General features: G+C 39.7%; 1 protein-coding gene across 14 annotated transcripts in view; it reads left to right on the top strand.

Annotated features, from left to right (window-relative positions):
- The first annotated feature begins 2,800 nt into the window (after positions 1-2,800).
- Positions 2,801-17,948, top strand: part of ALG13 (ALG13 UDP-N-acetylglucosaminyltransferase subunit) — an 80,416-nt gene continuing 65,268 nt past the window's right edge. For 2 of the 14 annotated variants that reach the window (XM_024240676.3, XM_054544977.2), the window contains exons 1-3: positions 2,801-2,958; positions 3,789-3,951; positions 6,628-6,766. In XM_024240676.3, coding sequence (XP_024096444.1) covers positions 2,878-2,958; positions 3,789-3,951; positions 6,628-6,766 — 383 coding nt within the window. In that variant the 5' untranslated portion in view covers positions 2,801-2,877. Of the gene's footprint in view, positions 3,084-3,133; positions 3,481-3,509; positions 3,672-3,788; positions 3,952-6,627; positions 6,767-9,544; positions 10,853-17,948 lie in introns of those variants that run through there. The other 12 variants (XR_010139051.1, XM_063721367.1, XM_063721366.1 and 9 more) reach the window with 12 other exon arrangements.

The following is a 17,948-nucleotide window of genomic DNA, read 5'->3' on the forward strand; positions in this document are numbered from 1 at the left end:
TCCTTAAAATAATTTCTTCTCACAGCCTCTCTTCTGTATATATCCAGGCAGGGCAAAGCACAAATATGAGCTAAGGTGATATTTTAAATAGGGAATACACAAAACATTAGAAGGAGATAGAGTGGGCAATTATCTTAACAATGGTATGATGGTGGTAGGAGAAAAAAGGAAGAGTTTTGAGAAATAACCTATCCTATATGTCCCTGCCTAAGTGTAATTTATGTGTGGTACTTTATCGTGCTAATGTGTAATGTTATATTTGAATGGTTCGGTGGAATAATTCAATAGATTGTAGATCAATGCTTCAGGCTTTATCACCTCTATTTTACAAGTCATGCTTGCTAATGGAGGTTAACTGTTTGCAGCTTCCAGGGGACCCTAGAGGGCCCCGGTTTTCTGAGAACCACAGTTGGTAGAAGAGCCCAAGTCAGAGTGATTTTTTTTTTTTTTTTTGAGACAGAATCTTGCTCTGTTGCCCAGGCTAGAGTGCAGTGGCACAATCTCAGCTCACTGCAACCTCCGTCTCCCAGGTACAAGCGATTCTCCTGCCTCAGCCTCCCAAGTAGCTGGAATTACAGGTGCCCACCATCGTGCCTGGCTAATTTTTGTATTTTTAGTAGAGATGGGGTTTCACCATGCTGGCCAGGCTGGTCTCGAACTCCTGACCTTGTGATCCACCCGCCTCGGCCTCCCAAAGTGCTGTGATTACAGGCGTGAGCCACCGTGCCTAGCCAGTTAGAGTGATTTTCTAAAAGCCACTTTTGATGCACCTGTAGTCCCAGCTACTTGGGAGGCGGAGACGGAGGCGGGAGTGCTCTCAGACCAAACTGAAGGTGGGGCTGCTATTTCTCATGACTTAATAACAAGATGTAGATGAACTGGGGAGGAAGAGAGTTTTTATTTCTGTGACTGTTTTACAGGGGGAAGGCCTGGATATTATCACCAAACCAACTCAAAATCACGATGTTTTCCAGAGCTTATATACCTTCTAAGCTATATGTCTACATGTAAGTGTGTATTCATCTAAAGACATAAGTGATTAACTTCTTTTAATCTATAAATAAGGTCTGAATTTTGAAGATCTTCCTCCGGAGCCTCAGTAAATTTACTTAATCTAAATGGGTCCGGCAAGGTGTGGTGGCTCACGCCTGTAATCCCAGCACTTTGGGAGGCCGAGGCGGGTGGATCACGAGGTCAGGAGTTCAACACCATCCTGGCTAACATGGTGAAATCCCGTCGCTACTAAAAATACAACAAATTAGCTGGGCGTGGTGGTGGGCACCTGTATTCCCAGCTACTCGAGAGGCTGAGGCAGGAGAATGGCGTGAACCCAGGAGGCGGAGCTTGCAGTGAGCCGAGATCGTGCCACTGCACTCCAGCCTGGGTGACAGAGCGAGACTCCGTCACAAAAAAAAAAAAAATCTAAATGAGTCCAGGTGCTGGCGTGATTACCCTTATCTTGTCTCCTGCTAAATCACAGAGGTTTGGGGAGTTCCTTCGGACTCCCAACAAACTCGTTTGTGGAGGCCTGGGGAGTTTCTTCAGACCCACAATAAAACTTGTTTAATCCTAAATGGGTCATGTTAAGAATTCCTTTGTTATTTTGTCATGCTTTAGGGCCCAGGAAAGGCCTAGGCAAAACTCTTGGTGGGCTTTAGTTACATTCTAGCCTTTGTATAAGGGCACTGGCTTTTTTTTAGCTTTTAATATTAACTTCACCACTCAGTACTGAAACAGTTGTTATGGAGGCCTCCGTTAGTGAGACGTGGCCTGCCACAGGAGGACTGCTTGAGCCCAGGAGTTAGAATCAAGCCTGGGCAACAGAGCAAGACCCCATACCTTATAAGATGCCTTTTATTTTTATTTTTTTATTTTTTCCAGACGGGGTCTCACTGTCATCCAGGCTGCAGTGCAGTGGTATGATCATGGCTCACTGCAGCCTCAGCCTTCTGACTAGCTAGGACCACAGGTGGGTGCTCCCACCCTCGGCTAATTAAATTTTTGTTTGTTTGAGACAGGGTCTCATTCTGTGTCACCTAGGCTGGAGTGCAATGGCAGGATCTTGGGCTCACTGAAACCTCTGTCTCCTGGGCTCAAGCAATTGTCGTGCCTCAGCCTCCTGAGTAGCTGGGATTACAGAAGCCTGCCACCATGCCCGGCTAATTTTTGTATTTTTAGGAGAGACAGGATTTCACCATGTTGCCCAGGCTGGTCTGGAACTCCTGACCTCAATAATATACCTACCTGCCTTGGCCTCCCAAAGTGCTGGGATTACATACTTGAGCGATGGCACCTGGCCTAAAAAATAATATTTTTAGAGACAAGAGTTTTGCTATGTTGCCCAGACTAGTCTTAAACTCCTGGGCTCAAGTGATTCTTCCTAGTAGTTTGGGATTACAGCCACTGTGCCTGGCAAGGCACTTTTATTTTTCATATCCCCTTAGCCAACTCGAAGTAAAACCATCTCTCAAATGTATCTTGACAAAACCTGGCAGCAAACAAAAAAATCTCAAACTTGTCTGTCATTAAAAGATTGTGGTACCCACGCAATGACACCAACTCAATGCGTAGGGTATGATTTTTTTTTTTACCCACTAGTTTTGAAAAAGTTAATTACACTTGGCAATTCCCCATTCCCTTATAGTGAGGGGTCTCAAGAGCTGGCTCCTACACATAAAGGGCTTAGAACAGTGGCTGGCACCTAGGCCACCAATAGCCTTTTGCCCCACCCAACCGGTGACACAGCCCGGGGTCCCGCCGCCCCCTGGCGGCCATTACGGATTTCCGCCTCCCTCACAGAAGGCAGCCGCTGCAACGTGCGTGGCCTCAGTTGCGTCATATCCGGCCCTTGCGATCAGGGCTTGAGGAACCCGCGCCATGAAGTGCGTGTTTGTTACCGTAGGGACCACCAGCTTTGACGACCTCATTGCGTGTGTGTCGGCGCCCGACAGTCTGCAAGTGAGTGAGGGAGGCGAGCAGGCGGCGGCTTGGCTCGCCACCCGCCATCTCCGGCCATACTGCCAGCCGCGTTAGCCTTGCCTGACCGTCGCTCTCGGAAAGAAACCCCCGCAACTCTACCACAGGTGCCGCTGCCCCTTAGCTGGCTCCTGCCCACGCCCGGCGGGGCCCTTCTCCGGCAACCCGGCTACTCCGGGTTGTTTCCTCTTCCCATTATCCCGGCCGCTCCTCTCCCTCATTTCTTCAGCTCCTTTCCCGGGCTGCCCCCGCGCTCTATTCTCCGCCTCCGCGTCCTCCGCCCCTCCTTCCAACGGCTCCGCCCCTCCGAGCTTGGGTTTTCCACCGGGCTCGGTAGTTTCTCCTCAGGCCCCCCTGTGGACCGCGCGTCGGCGCCGGTGTCTCAGCCAGCCGAGCTCGCCTCAGAGCCCGGCTCCTTCCCCTCAGCACTTGGCCGGAGACGCGCAGTTCTTCTCCTCAGCGCGCGTCGTCCCCTCAGGGATCCCGGTTCTCGCAGTTGAGCAAGTGAGGCAGAACGGGTAGTCCCTGGGTTCCCCCCGAGTTTGCGACTCCTTTTCCAAAGTCTTTTCCTGCTGTGGCTTTCGCGGGACTCTGCGAGCTGGGTCGCTTAGATTCATGAGTGCTCGGGAGGTTCCTCGTCGGGCCCCGGACCGGAAAATACTTTAGTTTTGAAAACTAAGTGAAATCGGCCACAGGTAGGCTCTGGCGGCCGTGATCCGATCTTAACGTCAAACTTTAGTAGTGGTGGTGGTTCCTGCTCTGTTTTACATAGCCAGTTTAAAAGGCCCTCATGTTTTGATTTCCTCTTTCAGAAAATCGAGAGCCTTGGTTACAACCGACTTATCCTGCAAATTGGTAGAGGAACGGTGGTACCTGAACCCTTCAGTACTGAGTCGTTTACTCTGGATGTTTACAGGTACAAGGATTCTTTGAAAGAAGACATTCAGAAAGCAGATCTTGTTATTAGTCACGCAGGTAAAGGTGTCTTAGAATCTCAGGGTTGGGCCTTTTCATTTTAATTTTTTTTAAGTTCTGGGGTATTCTGGGGATACATGTGCAGGATGTGCGGGCTTGTTACAAAGGTAAACGTGTGCCATGCATCACCTAGGTATTAAGCCCAGCATCCATTAGCTTTTTATCCTGATGCTTTCCCTCCAATAAGGAACTGACACTTGGCACCTTTTCGAGGTAAAATAAAATCACTAGCTGAACTCACTGTAGCCCTTTTTGAATACACAACTTATTTGAATATGACAATTGAGAACTTTATTGGAGAGGACTTAGTATTTTGGGGTGAGAGAAGAATGGGAAATTAACCACTGTAGCCCACCTTTACAATAAAAAACCCTAAACACAGAGGGGCAAAATAATTTACCCGGTGAAGTGTAATAAATTGTCAACTTGACATTAGTACTTGGGCTTAGATCTAAAGGAGTGTTCTGCCTGCTGATTGGTTGGATTGGTCATGGAGAAATTGGAATTGTAAGATTGTTTACATTTCTGTTGAATGTGGGTGAAATGAATCCAGTCAAAAATAGTAACAGCTACATACTGTGTAAATTGTTTCCTCTTCAGAGGACCGCCCTGATGGTCTAGTTAATTAGACTTCTAGTGCATTCAGGAGAACTGCTTTTGGGGAGTAATGCAGTTTTGACTGTTGTGAAGGAAGGTGTTTCTTTTTTTTCTTTCTTTTTTCTTTTTAAAGTCTAGTTTGAGGAGAGAAAAGTCTTTAGAAATAGACATTACCAACAGATTGGTGATTAAAAATGTATCTCCTAGGAGGTAACAGAGCCTTTGGCACTACTCTGAATGCTTTGTGTATATTAACTTTACTTTTTTAAACAATCCTGTGAACTAAGTACTGTTAGTATCTCCATTTTACACATGAGGAAACTGAGACACAAGAGTGGTTAAGTAATTTGTCCAGCCAGGAAGTGGTGGACAGATAACAATCTGGTGCTGGAGTTTATGTTCTTTTTTTCTTTTCTTTTCCTTTCCTTTCTTTTCTTTCTTTCTATTTTTTTTTTTTTTGGGGGGGGGGGACGGAGTTTCGCTCTGTCACCCAGGCTGGAATGCAATGATACTATCTCAGCTCACTGCAACCTCCGCCTCCCGGTTTCAAGCGATTCTCCTGTCTCAGCCTCTCCAGTAGCTGAGATTACAGGTGCACACTACCACGTCCCGGCTAATTTTTTTTTCTTTGTATTTTAGTAGAGATGGGGTTTCACCGTGTTGCCCAGGCTGGTCTCAGACTCCTGAGCTCAGGCAATCCACCTGCCTCGGCCTCTCAAAGTGCTAGGATTACAGGCATGATCCGCTGCGCCCCTCTGAAGTTAATGTTGTTAACTAACCACCCTAGCATAAGATACCCAAAAAGGACTTATCTACTCACTTATCAATCTCCTTGCTCTCATTTAAAATAGCTAGATGATTTTACATTTCAAAATTGAATTGATCCTAATATTGTATATTTGCATATTCATGGAGATCTATCCTTGACTATTTCTGGGATAGCACCTCACATGTAAACCCATAAGAAGTGGTCAAGGTTTTTTATTGATGCCTGCCTGTCTCTATTGTAGGCTTGCTTTTCTACTTGGGGTTGAATAGAAATGAAGTATAGTTTCACATACAGTATGTCAAACCTGGATCTTATTTGGATTCAAGGCCATGCCCAAAGCATACTCCAGATGGCCCAATGTACAATGGTTTCACTTAGAGTTTTTCAACTTTATGGTGGTGTGAAAGCAATACACATACACATTGAGTAGAAACCGCTCTTCGAGTACCCATACGACCATTCTGTTTTACACTTGCAGTATTCAATAAATGGCATGAGATATTCAACACTTTATCATAAAATAGGTTTTGTGTTAGATGATTTTGCCCAACCACAGGCTAATGTGTGTTCTGAGCACGTTTAAGGTAGGCTAGGCTAAGCTGTGATGTGTGGTGGGTTAGGTGTATTAAATGCATTTTCTACTTAGAATATTTTCAACTGCTTTTTTTTTTCCTTTTTTTTGAGGTGGATTCTCATTCTGTCACCCAGGACGGGGTGCAGTGGTGCAATCATAGCTCCCTTCAAGCTCCAACTCTTGGGCTCAAGCAGTCCTTCTGCTTCAGGCTCCCCAGTAGCTGGGACCACAACCACCATGCCTTATTAATTGTTTTTGTTTTTATTTTGATTTTTTAGTAGAGACAAGGTCTCTCTATGTTGCAGAGAGTTGTCTTGAACTCCTGGGCTCAAGCGATCCTCCCACCTCGGCCTCCCAAAGCGTTGGGATTGTAGGCATAAGCCACTGCACCCAGCCTGTTTTCAACTTATGATGGGGCTATACCCCGTCACAAGGCTATACCCCATCGTAAGTTGAGGGTCATTGGTACTAGAGAGCAAGTAGCATAGCACTGAATCATAGGCCATAATGTCATCATCAGTGATAAAGTAATGTATTTTTCAAATAAAGTTTCTGGCACTTTTTATTAGAGAGCAACTGATAACTATACTCTTGTCATTTTGAATGTGTAAGTGAAAGACCTAGTTTGTAGTTCTGTCAACTTAAGTTTTTTAACTTTTGAGTTCTAGCTATAAAGCTTCGTGGGGACCTTAACTTATTTTAAATTGTGTTAAACAAATTTGATTTATATTTGTAGGTGCAGGAAGCTGTTTGGAGACTCTGGAAAAAGGGAAGCCACTCATAGTGGTTATAAACGAAAAGTTGATGAACAATCATCAGCTGGAACTGGCAAAGCAGCTACACACAGAGGGTCATCTCTTCTATTGTACCTGCAGGTATACTAGAGACTGATTATTTTTATCTCTTGCCTTAATTCGTCCCTTGCTCTTCCTCTTATCCACCTACCTAACCCATCTGTCTCTTCTGCCTCTTACCTTCTCCCAGTTACCAAACCTTTTGATTTTCTCAGCTGTAAAATCCTCCCATTTGTTTGTCTCCCACTTTGCAATCTCTGTGTTGTATTTCTATGTGTATCTGTGGCTGTTTCTTTGCATATGTGGATATCTGAGAGCGTGTGTGTATGTGTGTTTATCTAGGCATGCATGTCTCCAAGACACTAATTTTGGAGTTCTAAATTTTGAGTTCATTATTTAGATTTTCATTATTCAAGGAAGACATTTGCTCATTTTAGTTAAAAATTTTGCCTATAGTAAATCCACTAAAATCCCTAAATTATATTTACTCTTTCATTTATTCAGTTACACCCAATATATAAAGGGCACTGTTTTAGGTGCTGTGGATACAGTAGTAAACATGAGATAAAGTCCCTGTTCTTATGGTGCTTACATTCTAGTGGTGGAAAATTGATAATAAACAAATAAATGATCAAGGTATTTCACGTGGTGAAATGTACTATGAAGAAAGTAAGACAGGGTGATGTGGTAGCTGGGGTGAAGACTGATTAGCATTGTCAGAGAAGGCTTGGCAGAGTACCTAACATTTTGATCTGAGACCCGAAATACAAGGAAGAGCCAGTCATGTGAAGATTTAGAGGCAGAAGGAACAGCAAGTGCAAAAGCCTAAGTATGGGATGAACTTGGAGCTTGGTGTGCTTGAGGAACAGAGGGAAGATTAGTGTTGCAGGAGCATAGTGAGCAAGGGAATATAATAGAAGATGAAGTTGGGTGGGGGTAGCTTATGTAAGAGTTCTGATTTTATTCATGTTTATTGAGAAGCCATTGAAGTATTTTAAGCAGAGAAATTATGGTAAGGAGTATTTTCTACAAGTATATTAGAATTCAACAGGAACTGATCATCGTAATAGAAGGATGAAGAAAATTGCTTGTTTGTTTTCTGTTAGTTCTTCCTTGAGACACTAGAAGCTTGCCAAAGGGCCAGGTCAGTAATTCCCACTTGTTTGACTTTAAAACCTATCCTAGTTTGATGTTTCAAGAAGTAAATGCCTCATAGAATTACTATATATGTGTATATATATATTTATTTACATTATAGTAAAATGAAATTAATTTTAAAATAAAAAACCTGAGAAGAAACTGGCTGGAGCATAATAATCTTTTCTTTTAGTTTTACTGCTTCTGTCTCTTAGGCACTCAGTAAATACTTATTCATTCATTAAATATTTATTGAGTACCTTCTATGTGCCGGGCATTGTTCTAGGCACTTCGTATACATCAGTGAACAAAACAAAGACTCCTGTTCTTATTGAGAGGAGGCAGATTCATTGATTATTTCAGGAGTAAAATTGTTGGTGTCCTTATCACTATAATGTTGGAGAAGAGGGAATGTCAGGGTGGCTGTGTAGTATAGAAGCCAGTCTTGAACTATTTAGTGAGTCAGGAGAGAAGCTAGATTAAAGAGGAATAAACTTATCTTCCTAACTGCTTTATGCAAGTCAATTTTTTCCAAATACTTTTAATTAGTATTTTCATTCTAAATGTTAAATCAGCTTTAATTTTGTGTTAGTACATTAAAAGGAAAACATTGATTTCATAAACATATCCTGACTTTTTACTCATGCTGAAAAGGAAGGAAACTGTACAAGTCTCCAATTTATTTATTTATTTTTTTTACAGTTTTAAATGTCTTTTTCTATATTAATTTCAAGAAAGTCACATAAAAGTAGTAAGCAGTAAGAAAGAATAATTGGTTATATTTTCTTTTCTTTCTTTTTTTTTTGAGACGGAGTTTCGCTCTTGTTGCCCAGGCTGGAGTGCAGTGGTGCGATCTCGGCTCACCTCAACCTCCACCTCCCAGGTTCAAGCAATTCTCCTGAATAGCTGGGATTACAGGCATGCGCCACCATGCCCGGCCTAATTTTGTATTTTTAGTAGAGACGGGGTTTCTCCATGTTGGTCAGGCTGATCTCAAACTCCTGACCTTAGGTGATCCGCCTGCCTTGGCTTCCCAAAGTGCTGGGATTACAGGCATGAGCCATCGCGCCCAGCCAATAATTGGTTATATTTTCATTTTAGATAAATCATTTATTTTCCCCAGACCTAGGCTGGGGGGTAGTATGTTTGTTCTAATTTAAGCGATTGGTTTAAATAAATTTCTGATGTAGTAGTTCTATGTTTAAAACCTTATTTCCGGCATACATGGTGGTATGGTATATTGTTTAATTATATATGAAGTTATGATAGTAAATTACTGGCAAAGATTATTTCACAATCTTCATGCATGGTCTGGTAGTTTCCCCAGCTTATTGTCTTGTCTGGCAGCTATTACTTTTGGTTTCAATTTTTAAATTCTGTTTTCATGAATGAATTGTGCTTCAGTTTAAATATGCCCAGTCCTGAGAAGTATTACAAAGCCATGTGAAGACATTTTTCATGAAATATCATTTCTGAAATATATCAGTTGACATAGGAGATAAGGTATCTGCTGAATTTATATTGACATTTTATAGTTCTCTTTGTATTGCTTTAATAATCCTAGTATGTATACTTATAATATTAAAATATATACAAATTCACATGTGCAGTTTTTAGAAGTACCACTATATTCTTGGAAGTTAGATTCAGTCATCAGTGGGCAGCAGATGAAGTATGGAATTTTCTCCCATGTTACCTAATATTTTTCTTCTTTTGTTTTAGCACGCTTCCTGGGCTGTTACAGTCAATGGACTTATCAACACTGAAATGTTATCCTCCTGGCCAGCCAGAAAAATTTTCTGCATTTTTGGATAAAGTTGTTGGATTACAAAAATAAACACTAAACTCTCAACACTTTAAAAGCAACCCCCAAATTCAACCTATGTAATGTGATTAAATCAAATTAAATACATAATATATATTTACAAAATAATATAATTAATAAACTTCCTACATCTATAGAATGTATAGGAAATTTTATGTTGTGCACATTTGCATTGGGTCCAAATCCTAATTGCAGTTTAGTAAACTTACTAGATTTTTTTCTAATCTTCAGTATGTAGTGAGCATTCACAGGTTTTCTCCTAGAATCTCAAGTGGAATTGGAATCATAAAAATGAATGAGATTTGAAAACTTTCACAAAGATTATAAACGTAGTTAGTTTGATATTCCTTAGAATAAAAAATGAAACAGTAACAACTTTTATGTAAAAAATTTTACGTAAGAGTCAGCATCTTTAGCTTTATAATCTAAGGAACCAAATTTAAAAAATGATGGATTATGCTCTGTGAAATGAAAAGTTCAATCATTGCCTAAAAAAGATGATCAAGTTAGTTGATCTCTTGTACTTGGAAAAGCTACTTTTTTCCTAAAGAACAGGGTGGAGTGGATATGTTCACTTTTTTTTCTAAAACATACATAAAAGTGATAAAATAATCGTGCCTAATGTCAAAACTTTACTGGTTTGAGAAGAATAATCAAAAAGAACTTACACCAGTAGGACTTACTATTGTTTTTTAAGGATCTCCTCTCACAGTGGTAATGAAACATTAACTGTAACAGAAATTTACAATTTATGTGCTTATAAAATTAGTTTTATGAATGAACAATAAACTGATGCATATAATGGCTTAAATATATGGTTTTAAAATTGAAACTTGAGCAAGATACATTATGAAGTTCTTTCTGATCAGAGTGTGTGGTCTCAAGACCTTTACAGTAGATTATCCGTAAGTGTCCATAGCTCTCTGGTACAATGTTTAGATATAGTTTATCTATCAAAATGGAACATTCACTATAAAGACCTCCCTTCCATTCCAATCATGTTATCCCAAAATGCTAAATGTTCCAAACATTTTATTTGGAATGCATTTTATCATGTTTTTATAGGTTTATTTTTCTGATTGTGTTTTATTTAGGCTAATATTAAAAAAATGCTTACTAGTGGTAGAAGGTGGTGACAAAGAAATACTCTGGGTAGCAGGAGGAAGCCAACTTGGATTAAAATTTTGCTGAGAATAATCTAAAAAGTGAGTAATCTGGTTGAGAATTCACAGCACCATAATCATAATTGTATATCAATGTTATGTTTTAGGAAAGGTCCTATTCAAATCCAGGGAGAGAATCTTTAGTGTTTTCTGGGCCCTCGTAAATTCGTTTTTCTCATTTGAGAAAATTGTGACTTAAAGTTTATGTTGGTCACTTAGTTTTTATAGTTTATGATGAAGAATTAAAGAGAAACAAATGAAAGGCAAGGTCTACTCAAATATCAAACAACTAAAAGGCTATACAGCCCCTAAATCCTTTGCTATCTACTTCCCCAGAATAATGCATAACCTAAATTCCATTATTTCATTTAGCAGAGGCTTAAGCCGTTGTTGTCAATTGTGTGCAGTAACACCTCTGACTACACTTTTATGGAATTTTGTATCAATTTTGGATTTTTAAGTCAAAGGAGACTTTAAAATCATTTTGATTTGGCGGGGATTGTTGAGATTATCTAGTCCAATTCCATCATATTCAGATTTTACCATTTGCTTAAAGTATAGCTTTTGGCAGAACTGCCCCCAGGAGCAGCTCCTTGATTCCCAGTCCCCTGCTCTTTCTACCATACGTAATATATGTTGTAAGCTTTTTCCTTCTTTATAGTTGTTTGCCTAGTATTCATTTTAGTTACTCGAATTCCTTGCAAGGTAGGTTTCGTTTGTTTATTTATGGAAGTTATTTAGTAGGAATTTCACACTTAACTGGCTTTTCCTTTGGCGAATGACAGCCTTACCTAGGACTTAGAAATCTGTGATTTTTGAGTTTTTGGAATTTAGGAAAATGCTTTGGGTAGGATTGATAGTAGATTGAATAAATTAAGACTTTAAGACAGAATTGTAGACTTTTGGAGTTGGGAGATAATTTAAAGAATATTTTAAACCACCAGTTTTACAGATGAGGAAACATGCTAAATTAATCACCACATTTACATCTTATTAGTCCTTATTAAAGAATGGTAACCAAAAGTCTGTTTGAAATGTTTGCTCAATTTGTTTGGTTTCATTACATGACAGAGCTGCAGGTTCTTGATATTAATGAGTAAGTGGAATGCAGTTTATTTAGCAGTGTTCTATTAGAGGTATTGAAATTTTCAGGGATAAGGAAATGAAAGAGAGAGTTTAGCATTGGGAAATTTGCACCATGGATAGATTAAGAGGTAGACAGTTAATAGAACATTTACGGGTTGGAGTAGACGAAAAGAGATGTGATGTTATGGGATGACCTTGGGAATTAAGGATTTTAGATACTTATAATTTGGGAGGAAAGAAAGTTTAAAGGATTTGTTGGTAAGATAGTATAACCAATGAATTTGACATATGGTTCTGGAACATTTAAAAGTAGTCATTATCTGCAAGTACCGTCAAATATCTGATTTTGGACACCTTAGACCTCTACTTTTTAATTTTAATTTTTTTGTATTTTGGTAGGGATGGGGTTTCACCATGTTGCCCAGGCTGGTTGTGAACTCCTGAGCTCAGGCAATCCGCCCGCCTCGGCCTCCCAAAGTGCTGGTTTTACAGGCGTGAGCCACTGCACCCGGCTCTACTTTGTATTCTTTTAAAGGCAAGTCATATATAGGCACAAAAGATAGTACAAAAAGATTGTTTGCCACTTTAATATTTAGTTTGAGAAAGTTTTTCAAGACTAAGTAATGACTAGCAGTAATATAAATATTCTTCCTGGCCCTTTATTATGGTATAAGCACGTAATTCCTCTGATTTGTTCATAATGTAAAATTTGTGGAGATGACCAAAACTCTGCATATAGTCTGAGAAATGACACATATGGACAGATCATTTGAAATTAATTTTGGGGAAAGATTTGGAAAGGGTCATCATGATAGCCATGTGGTGATCAATTTTCTGCTGTACATGTAATACCATTTATTTATTTATTTATTTATTTATTTATTTATTTTGAGACCAAGTCTTGCTCTGTCACCCAGGCTGGAGTGCAATGGCGTGATCTCGGCTCACTGCAACCTCCACCTCCCAGGTTCAAGTGATTGTCCTGTCTCTGCCTCCCGAGTAGTTGGGATTACAGGCATGTGTCACCACGTGGGGATAATTTTTGTATTTTTAGTAGAGACTGGGTTTCACCATGTTGGCCAGCCTGGTCTCAAACTCCTGACCTCAGGTGATCCTCCCACCTTGGCCTCCAAAAGTGCTGGGATTACAGGCGTGAGCCACCGCACCCGGCCGTAATACCATATTTTTATTGGGGAGTGGGGAGTGAAAAATAATTTTGGTTAACACTAGTGCTTCGTATGTATCAGGTACTATTCAGAGCACTTTACACATATATACTCATTTAATCTTTAAATATTCCTGTGCAATAATTGGTATTGTCCATTCTACAAATGACATAATGTGAGAAAAGTTGTATTCCATTTTAGGGTCCAAGAGATGTTGTGGAAATTGTAATTTGAACACTGAATTCCAGTATACTTCCATCCTTTATGGGGACAGTAGGAAAGAATATTTGAAATCAGAGGATTTTCCTAAGAAATTTAGATTGTATGTTAGCCATAGGTGTAATTGTATGCTAGCCATAGGTGTATAACCTTTTTGAATTTTTACATTGCTACTTAAAAAAACCACAGTGATGGCTACTCATAGAATCCATGTGTAGAATCCATGTGGAGAAACTCTTCCAATTGGTTTACCTGATTGCAAGTTATTTACAAATCTTTTTCTTTTTTCTTATTTGTATTTTAAAGTTTCATTTTGGTCCTTGCTTTATTTCTTTTCTTGGAATTTTCATCATTCCCACAGCTTCTACTGTTGACTCCTTTATCTGTATCTCCCAACTCTGATTTGGGCTCCTAAATGGTATTTCTAATTGCCTTTAGCCCTGTCTGTCTGTTAATTCTGTAAGTACCTCAAACTCAAGGTGTGCCCCAAACTGAAATCATATTTCTTTTCATTTTTCTGAGGTGCTTATCTTTATTAATGGTATCATCATTTAGTCATTCTTCTAGCCTTTAACTCTGTCTCCAACCCCTTATATCTAATTGGTTTCCAAGTACTCACAGCTTTATTTCCTAAGTACCTCAAGCTCATGTATTCATCATTCAGGCTTTTAATATAAATGCATAATGAGAATCTACCTTTTGTATCAGCAGGATCCAAGACATGATTCCTGCTCTGGAGGACCTATGTCTTACTCATTTTTGAGTCCTTTGCCTGAAACACAGTAGGCTTTCCATAAATGATGAATGCACTTCTGTAATCTAGTACTCTTTTTTGATTATCTTGATTAGGATTAGGTATTGTTCTAGGAAACACTGTCATCTTGTACATATTTATTTCATACTGACTTTGATTTGACAGCGAAGTATCTAGTAAGTCTCTTGTTCAGAAGATGTGACCATCATATTGTATGGTAAGTTTGTAGGATCAAGCACATATAAGAATAGCATCCCAAATATAACAGTGCTGATTCTATGCAGTATCTTAGTGGTATTTAAGGGTCTGTCAAATAATGGTACCTGTCGGGGATATGTGGCAAAACATGATGTTAAAAATCAGGTATATAAAAAGCACTATAGTGTTTTCTAGTAAAAGCTTACATAGAGAAAGGTTTAGGATATTACCAAACAATTTTTTTTTCCTTTGAGACAGGGTCTCTCTGTCACCGAGGCTGGAGTGCAGTGGCAAGATCTTGGCTCCTCTGCCTCCCCTGGTCAAGTGACCCTCCCACCTCAGCCTCTGGAGTAGCTGGAACCACAGGCATGGGCCACTACACCTGGCTAATTTTTTGTAGAGACGGGGTTTTGCCATGTTGCTCAGGCTGGTCTTGAACTCCTAGGCTCAAGTGATCTGCCTGCCTCAGCCTCCCAAACTGCCGGGATTACAGGCGTGAGTCACTGTGCCCAGTCATCAAATGATATTTAATTACTTATTAACTGGCTAATGGCGAATTCCCTACATGAATGCTCTATTTATTATACAGTTTTTAATTCTTTTTTTTTTTTTTGGTAGGCGGCTAAACAAAAGGTAGACAAATCTGGCTAGGTTCAAACAGGAATGTAGAATACATGCTGCTTTTTTTTTTTTTTTAACGGAGTCTCGCTCTGTTGCCCAGGCTGGAGTGCAGTGGCGTTATCTCCGCTCACTGCAACCTCCGCTTCCCCGGTTCAAGTGATTCACCCTCCTGAGTAGCTGGGATTACAGGTAACCACCACTACATCTGGCTAATTTTTGTATTTTTAGTAGAGACGGGGTTTTGCCATGTTGGCCAGGCTGGTCTTAAACTCCTGGCCTCAAGCGATCCACCCACCTCAGCTTCCTAAAGTGCTGGGATTACAGGCATGAGGCACTGTGCCTGGCCAGAATACATGCTTCTTAATGTTGATACTGATTCTTGAAAAATATTTTGACAGGCTTTTAATACCATTATATACCATCTATGTTAGTATTTCTATATCTTCATTGTCTTATAAATTTTTTTACCATATCCTGGCTAAAATTACTTATTTTGATTGACACTTGTATCATAGCTTTGAACATGATTTTATTTTGGTGGCTGCAGTCCTGTTCTCTGAGGCAGTGGTTCTTAAGCTTCTTTCAGCCATGGAACTCTTTAATTTAAAACTATGGCTTTTCTTCTCTATATACATGATTTTGCAGTGACTTTCAGGAAGTTTGCTGGACCTCGTGGCCCCGGATTAAGAATCCCTAGGCTGAGGCGAACTTCAGTAACTTCATTTCTTGGTCATTGTTTATTACTATTTTGGTGTTAATTCCTAGACTCATTTGTAATTAAATCCTTTTGATTAATTACATTTAAATTTAGTAATTCCCAGTTTTTATTTTTATTTTTATTTATTTATTTATTTTTTGAGACAGAGTCTTGGTCTGTCACCCAGGCTGGAGTGCAGTGGCGTGGTCTCTGCTCACTGCAAGCTCTGCCTCCCTGGTTCACGCCATTCTTCTGCCTCAGCCTCCCGAGTAGCTGGGACTACAGGCGCCCACCACCACGCCCGGCTAATTTTTTTGTATTTTTAGTAGAGACAGGGTTTCACCATGTTAGCCAGGATGGTCTCGATCTCCTGACCTCGTGATCCACCCGCCTTGGCCTCCCAAAATGCTGGGATTACACGCATGAGCCACCACTCCCGGCCAGTAATTCCCAGTTTTTATAATGTAACACAAATTCAATACTTTTTTTGTTTAAAGCATACCAGCCAATACATTTTTGAAACTAACCTTAATATTCTTATGCTATTAACTGAGTATCTGTAACCCATAATGTCTTATATAGTGTCTTTTCTAATAGATAATAAGGACTAAATGGAATTTTTTATTTGTAGTAATTATTTTAGAATATCCTACAATAGACTGGTGAAGAAATCCAGTAAGGCAATACAATATGGTGTTCACTCACGGTTAAGTGTGTTTCTAAAGTACTTGGTTGCAGGACCCTGATAGTCACTGTTGGAATGATGTCTATGAGACACCTATAGTACATCTTTTTGAATGATCATTTCTCCTTTTGTGCAGCATTACATACTGGTCAATTCTCCACTGCCAGTGTGAAGTGAGGGGATAATACACTCCCCATATTTAGTAGTGAAAAACATTCCTAAGTCCTTAGCCTAAATTAGTAGTTTTCTGGGTCTCAGTTTTCCTGTTTGGGAATTAATAAAACTAACTTCTCAGGTGATTTCTAAGACATAAACCTAGTTGTGTAGCATGTTTTAAAAATTAAAAATGCTGTTGAAATAGCACATTTTCTCTTGGTTAGTTTTTGTTTTGAGAAGTAGGACTAAGATCTATTTTTAGAATTCACAGAATATAGTCCTAAATGATACGGAAAGCAGATTTTTCATTGAATTTCGTATTTAAACTCATACTCAGTTTCTAATTGGGGTTATAGTTAGATAATTTAAGTTTATTTAGAAGTTTAATTGAATGGGTCTTTCCAGTGCTTCAAATGTTCTGGGTTTTTTCCCTCCTTCCGCTAATCCTGTCTCTAGACTGATCAGACACTGCAGGTATCTTAAGTCAAAAAACAACCCTCTGCTGGGCGTGGGGGCTCATGCCTGTAATCCCAGCACTTTGGGAGGCCAAGGCAGGTGGTTCAGCTGAGGTCGGGAGCTCCAGACCAGCCTGACCAACATGGAGAAACCCCGTCTCTCTACTAAAAATACAAAACTACCCAGGCGTGGTGGCACATGCCTGTAATCCCAGACACTCGGGAGGCTGAGGCAGGAGAATTGCTTGAACGTGGGAGGCAGAGGTTGCAGTGAGCTAAGATTGCGCCATTGCACTCCAGCCTGGGCAACAAGAGCGAAACTCCGTCTCAAAAAAAAAAAAAAAAAACCCTCAGTATTTCTGTGCCAGTGTGGTATATTTTAAAGCAAAGTAGTATTTTCCTTTTTAAAAAAAATCTGTATTGTCATGCTATCAGGTGGAAATGGGGAAGAGAGAGAAGAAAATGAAAGCAAGTGGTTCTTGATATTTTATTTTGCAATTCCGAACAAGGATCACTTCTTTGGGAAATCCATTCTTTGTCTTGCCTTTATTTCTCCTTCCTAAAACTTGAGGAGGAGGTTGAACAGGGCTGCCAGGCCATGCTTTGTTTTAGAACCATTGTGTTCCCTTCCTTCATAAATCTTGCTTTGCTAATTCTGCTTGAATGTTCACCCTGAAAAGTTGATAGGCTCTAGTTCCAGGGTGCTGTTAAAATACATTTTTAAAACACATTACCATTATATTTTCAGTAATGAAAGACCCCAAAAAGAGGTTCTGTTGAGTTATTTCCCTTAATTTGCTTCATGTTATTTCGTACTAAAAATACTAAAAATAATTGAAGTAAGTTATTTAGGGCTAATTTTTAAAATACTGGCTTTTCAGTAGGTTCTGTTACAAGTTGTTGTATGTTAATACATGGGTTTGTTATCTTTAAAATTCCAGGTCTGTTTATGTGGTAATGTCAGATTTATTCATTTTTGTGTGGGCCAGTCATCCCCACTTTTTGCCAAGATAATAGGCTAACACCCAAAAGCTATTTTTAATATTGATCACAAATTTGACCACTTAAAGGAAGGTGTTATCAATATTTTAATATTGATTA

The sequence above is a fragment of the Pongo abelii genome, chromosome X (genome assembly GCF_028885655.2).
Source record: "Pongo abelii isolate AG06213 chromosome X, NHGRI_mPonAbe1-v2.0_pri, whole genome shotgun sequence".
NCBI classification, from domain to species: domain Eukaryota; kingdom Metazoa; phylum Chordata; class Mammalia; order Primates; family Hominidae; genus Pongo; species Pongo abelii.